The 6,066-nt window shown below is 38.8% G+C and overlaps 1 protein-coding gene across 1 annotated transcript in view; it reads left to right on the forward strand.

The window, feature by feature from the left end:
• Positions 1-6,066, forward strand: part of LOC116695462 (adhesion G-protein coupled receptor D2) — a 109,446-nt gene that overhangs the window by 20,921 nt on the left and 82,459 nt on the right. The window contains exons 17-20 of the mRNA XM_032525733.1: positions 1,404-1,557; positions 1,877-2,010; positions 2,191-2,306; positions 4,220-4,340. Of these exons, the coding sequence (XP_032381624.1) occupies positions 1,404-1,557; positions 1,877-2,010; positions 2,191-2,306; positions 4,220-4,340 (525 nt within the window). The remainder of the gene's footprint in view (positions 1-1,403; positions 1,558-1,876; positions 2,011-2,190; positions 2,307-4,219; positions 4,341-6,066) is intronic.

A 6,066-nucleotide genomic window follows, 5' to 3' on the forward strand; every position in this document is an offset into this window, starting at 1 on the left:
TGGGAGTGTGGAGGTGGAGAGGTGCTGCTGTTACTTCTTTTGGTTACAGTTGCTGAGTTTTCTGCCTCCGATTTTTTAGGCTTTTTAGCCTGTGGTTGATTTATAAAGAAATCCTAAATGCGCTTTTTGCCATGGCTAGCGAATGTCTGTACTGTTGACCCGCCGGGAATGTTACCACAACTATTTTCACTCATCAGCCTCAGAGGCACGCTGCGCGCCTCACTCTTGGCAAAATCGGCAGATTCATTCAAATTATATGTTTATCTCTTACTTACCAAATTGTAAAATGTATTACATTTCATTTCTAATGAAAGGGATTAGGTTTCTATTAATAATCAATTTATGAAAATGTTTTTTTTTTAATTTTTTATTAGGTTGTAGTTGTTGTCCTTTTGCTACGGGTGTACAGCACCCTCGCACCCCTAGTTTCCGGGCCATGCAATGATGGCTTTTCAGATGGTTCGTGTGACAAGCCAGGCTAGTGGTTATGTCTATGGGTTGTGTGTGTTGGGTGTGTGTGTGTGTGTGTGTGTTTGTGTGTGTGGTGTGTGTGTGTGTGTGTGGTGTGTGTGTGTGTGTGTGTGTGTGTGTATTAGGTTTAACTACATTTGTGGGGACCAAAAACCGGGAATACAGTATACTTATGGGGTCCTGACGCTTTGTGGGGACAAAATGCTGGTCCCCACAACGTTAAAGGGCTGTTTGAGGAATAAGACTTGGTTTTAGGAGAGGTTGAGTTAGGTTATGGTTAGGCTGAGGGTGAGGGGTAGGGTTAAGGTTAGGCATTTAGGTTTGATGGTTAAGGTTAGGGTAAGGGGCTAGGGAATGCATTATGTCAATGACTGGTCCCCACAAGATAGTGAGACACACTTGTGTGTGTGTGTGTGTGTGTGGGTGGGTCTGTTGTCTGTCTGTCTGTGTGTTTGTGTGTGGGTGTGTGTGTGTGTGTGTGTGTGTGTGTGTGTGTGTGTGTGTATTTATTTTTTACGTAGTTGAATTTCTGATTTCTGGACCTAATTATTAAGAGTTTATGAATATGGGTGTATGAAGAATGTAAATGTGTAGATCCTTGATGCATTTTTTTAGTCTGTCACCTAACTTCCTTTTGGTTCCCACAACCGTCCCTGTTCCTGTGCAAATGTGAATTGGATTTTTGGAGGTAGAAAATCTTTCTCACAAAACTGACCCTTGCAAATTAGAATTCATAGTAATGTGCAATCAACCAAATTCTCCCTTATATTCACTAGCAAAAAGGACACTAGGTTCTTGTAATGTACTTGGAACATGGAAATTGAAGTTAATTAATTGTTACTGTTAAGGGCATGTCACTTAAAAGCCTAATCTAAATGCTTGAAATGTGAAATGTAACATGTGTCTGCATGCCTGTGTTGGTGTGTTTGTAGGTGGCATGCACACTTGTGGCAGCGCTGCTCCATCTCTTCTTCATGGCAGCATTTAGCTGGATGCTGGTGGAGGGTCTGCTGCTCTGGAGCAAGGTGGTTGCAGTCAACCTAAGCGAGGAGCGTCACATGAAGTATTACTATCTCATCGGCTGGGGTACAAAGGCTTAAAAATAGCCAAATTACGATAGCCCAATTGTTTTTTTTAATTTATGTTGTTTTGGATTGACATGAATCTGATAATGGCATTTGTATGAAATAAAAGAAAATACTTTTTTTAAACTGTTTTTTTTCTGATGCGTGTGACCATTTGCATCACAATTGTCTCTTAATGTGGTTTCCTTTCCCCCTCCCTTCTGCATTTTGCTCCTTACCCTTATCTTAATTATCTATGTCTTGGTACTTTTATTCTTTTCCTTTATTTTCCTTCACCTCCTCTCTCTCTGCTTTTCTTTTATTCGCATCCCTCCCTCCAGGTCTGCCGGTATTGATCGTCACCATCACGCTGGCATCAGCCTCAGGCAAATACTCGGCCGATGGCTACTGTTGGCTCAGTGTCCAGAATGGCGTTATCTGGGGCTTTGCTGGGCCCGTCATCTTCATCATCATGGTCAGGAAACGAAATCCCGATCATACCATGTAGTCTGTTCAGGTTAAATGTAATGGTTAAAATATGTAATAAATCATTTTATTGGTATTTTTTATACTTATTCATTTCAATACAGCTCTGCTCATATCTCTTTCACTTTTCCTCTGCCTTTTCTCATTTCTGTACCCTTCCTTTTTTCAGGTGAATATCTTGGTACTGACCAGGGTGGTGGTCATCACCATCTCCACAGCCAAGAGAAGATCCATCATGTTGGCCATGGGAACCAGTCCTGTGGAACAAGCCTATGAGCAAATCAGGTAGAAACCACAAGGAGGCACAATTTGTCCTCTTTTTCCTCTTTTGGAGCAGACAAGCTGTAGTCACTGGGCTTCAAATAAAAGATTTTATATTGGATTTGTCATTTTAAAACAGCAAGCCGTATACTGTATATGGAGTACATTTTGAATGGATTACATTAGTTCTTTTAATATAAAAGGCTTCAAGCTTCATTTTTTCATTGTACAGAAAATATTTAAATTAGTGTTCTGATGTGTTAGGCCATAATTGGCTTTTTTGTAATATAAAAGCTCTTTCATTTATTTTCAATGTGTTGACAGCGTTATTTGTGAATCCTTGCATCAAAACATTTTATTAATTAGTAGTTTATAGTCATTATACTGAACTGATTGGAAGGACAAGGACAGTAACGGTTGAAGTGGTGTTATTAATAGTTTTATGAAAATTGTGAATTTTAGGGGGAACCTCTGAGAACGTGTTGAAGATGTATAATATAAATGAAATATCTTTTCTCAGCAGCTAATTCAAGTACTGACCCTAATTCAACTATTGCTATTCTGAAATGATCTCTAAAATATTTAGCTGTAAGACTTTCTTATAGCTTGCAATGGTGGAATACAATATATACATTTTTATTTTTTATTTTATATATTCAATCATCTAATACGGTATGTGCTGCAGCCTGGGGTTGAATGATAATGAGAAAACTAGCAATAGTTTGGGTTTTCCAAAATACAATGAAATAAAATTAAAAAGTAACATGTAACTTTTGCAGCGCCGTATGCCTTTTATAAATCCACACAATACACCTGTTTGCTTGTTTTATTTGTTCTACGTCTGTCTGTTGAATTATTAAGGATTGTGATTTGATTTGTGATCAGTTGCATAACTGCATAACATAAATGCATAAATGCAACAATACAAATAACTGCATGGTATTTATCAGATGGACTAGAGCATCCGTGAGATTTCTAATGAAAAGTTAACTTAACTTGGTTGGTGTTTACCTAAACTTACTGTACATGTCACATTGGGTTTTTTGACTTTTGCACTACAATGTCCATGTCAAAACAATTTCTTGTTGAGCCTTATTGCTCAACAAGAAATTAACTAATGTCTTTTGCTTCCATTTTTTGGCACCGATGTTAACTCATCAGAGTCAAACTCCGCTGCGTATGATCCAGTAGATTTCCCCCAGCAGGCTTGTATATGATTCTATCAGTGAAAATCATTTTAAAGTGTATATGTTTTTTCACTACCTCGGTCCACCGGGGCTCACAGTGGGTGCTTTATGAAGGTTCTCAAAGCCGGCCTTGAACCATTTGGCGTCCCTGGGTGGCAGCCGTCTCGGAAACTCAAACACATTCCTCCGCTAAATAAACTACTTGCCGTCCGCCATGTCACACACGAACACACACACAGCTGGTGCGGTTTGGCGGTCACCTGAGCGGGAAGATAATTCCACTCTAAACAGAATTAAAGCGGATTAAAGGTGGGAAGTTGTCACCCCATGAGCCTTTCCAGCCACACAGGGTTGTATATGGAACAACCAGCCTGCCAAAGCCGCTCAGTTTTGTCCAAAAAGAACTGAAAAGTTGAGAAACCCAGAATTGAGCTCAGCACAATTAGGGAGGAAGTAAAATTTTTAGGTAATAACTAAATACTTTTTATCTGGTTTGGTGTAAGTTCAGCTCAGTCAACCAGTTCAGAGTTTTTATGGTGTGTGTTTGTGTATGTATATATGTGTGTGTGTGTGTGTTTTTGATAATATTTATATATGTCTGCATTTTTGTATATTTGCCAATAAATGAATATATGCTTACATCTTTGTACTGTGAGGGTGTGTGTGGTGTGTGTGTATGTGTGGTGTTGTGTGTTGGTGTGTGTGTGTGTGTGTGTGTGTGTGTGTGTGTGTGTGTGTGTGTGTGTAAAGGGCGGCAGTGAAAGCAGTGTTGGTGTTGCTGCCCATTCTTGGCTTGACATGGCTATGTGGTGTCTTGGTGCCTTTCTCCATTGTCATGGCCTACATCTTCATCCTTCTCAACTCCCTCCAGGTACGCACGCTCATATACACGCACACACACAGCACTAAAAGAAAAGAATAAATAATTGAAGGGCCAATGATCCAAATGTTAACATAAGGTTTGCCTCAATACATGTATTCATTAAATGCAGGATTGAAACAACATTATTGATTTATTTTAATACATTGACTGGCACACTGTTTTTATAAATGTTAATATACCTCTGTTTGCTATCGTCAAAAATTAAGACCAACTGGGCTTTTGACATATCTGAATCCTAACACGCATCCCTCTCTCAGATGTACAGAAGCACTTTTTGAAACAGAAATACAAATTGAGTTTTGCTACAGAACATTCTTGAAAACAGCCACACATCTGTTGTAACCTGTTGTAATAATGTAGAACAAGTGCGAGACTAAATGCCACAGCTAAAACTTGTGCCTGAGCCACTTCAAATAAACTTCAACAGTTTATAAACTGTAAACTGTTTTTTCTTCTTCAATGAGAAACAGAAAGGTTTTCCATTATACATTGTAATTCTTCCTTTCTCTCGTGGTGAGGGCACACAGACTGTCAAGGTTTTTATTTGTCAGTGTAAAGGCTGAGACAGAAAGGGGCGGGGGAGAGAGCCTTGGTCTGGCTTGTGTTAAGCAGGTGCTTCATTTTAACAAGGAAAGTAGATTTGTGTTGTGTGGTTGATTATTTCTGCTTTATGTATTCAGAGGTCAGCATTATTTTTGTTGTTTGTGGCTTATCAGCGTTGATTTTCTGCTTTTAGTGCTGAAATTTAAGGGGTTGTTTTGTCACAAATTTTGAGAAAGGAATACTTTTTGAAGTCACTGTTAAAATATACATATAAAATGATAACAAATTCTGCCTCGGTTAGTATACCTGAAGGCATCACGGCTTTATTTGAAAATGGTCACAACTTTGTGAAATATTGGTTTTCACATGGAAAAAAAAAGTAACATCTTTGTTTTCCCACTGCACTGCAGTGATGAAGGAGGAGGTGAGGATGAAATCATGTAATTTTCTGCGGCAGGCAGGCAGCCCCACATTACCCAGCTTCCCCAGCATGTCCAGCAATTTGTAGTTGTCTTTTAATCAGCTGTATCTTCAATTGAGCTGTATATTTAACGAGAAAATCAATAAAGGTTTTAGCTGCGGTCTGATCATTAAGCAAGGTCCCTAGGTTGCCATGAATAGTTTGTTTCCCCCTCATATCTAATTATATTGTTTTCATGTCGGTAGTAATTAATATTGAAGGTTTTTCTAGGCTCTTATTATACGACTTCACTGCTTCACATGTTAACACGTCATATGGATTTCTTTCCTGTTTCATTCATCTGTCTGTCTGTATCTATTTGTTCAGTTGTCCACCTGTCTGTCAGCAATGTTTCTGTTTGTCTGTATGTCCACCTCTCTTGGTCTTTAAGCTGTCTGTTAATCTGTCTTTCTGACAATCTGTTTGACTCTCCTAGTTTAAATGTAACAATGCAAAACAGCTGTGTTAATCATTATCTTTTGTCCTGATAGTCATATTGCAAATGAAAGTACACTATTACAATAATTGCAGCTGTGGCCTCCTTATAAGACCTGATCCTTAATCATCTCTTCTCAGCACAACATTAACGACCCGATTTTAAGAAAATACCAACACCTTGCCTTGTGCTACTTCTTTTGCCTGTTGTTGCATTGCTTATTCCATCCCTTTGGTTATGAGTGCTGCACAGGGCAAGAAAATACCAAGTCATTT

This window comes from Etheostoma spectabile, chromosome 9 (genome assembly GCF_008692095.1).
Source record: "Etheostoma spectabile isolate EspeVRDwgs_2016 chromosome 9, UIUC_Espe_1.0, whole genome shotgun sequence".
In the NCBI taxonomy this organism is placed as follows: domain Eukaryota; kingdom Metazoa; phylum Chordata; class Actinopteri; order Perciformes; family Percidae; genus Etheostoma; species Etheostoma spectabile.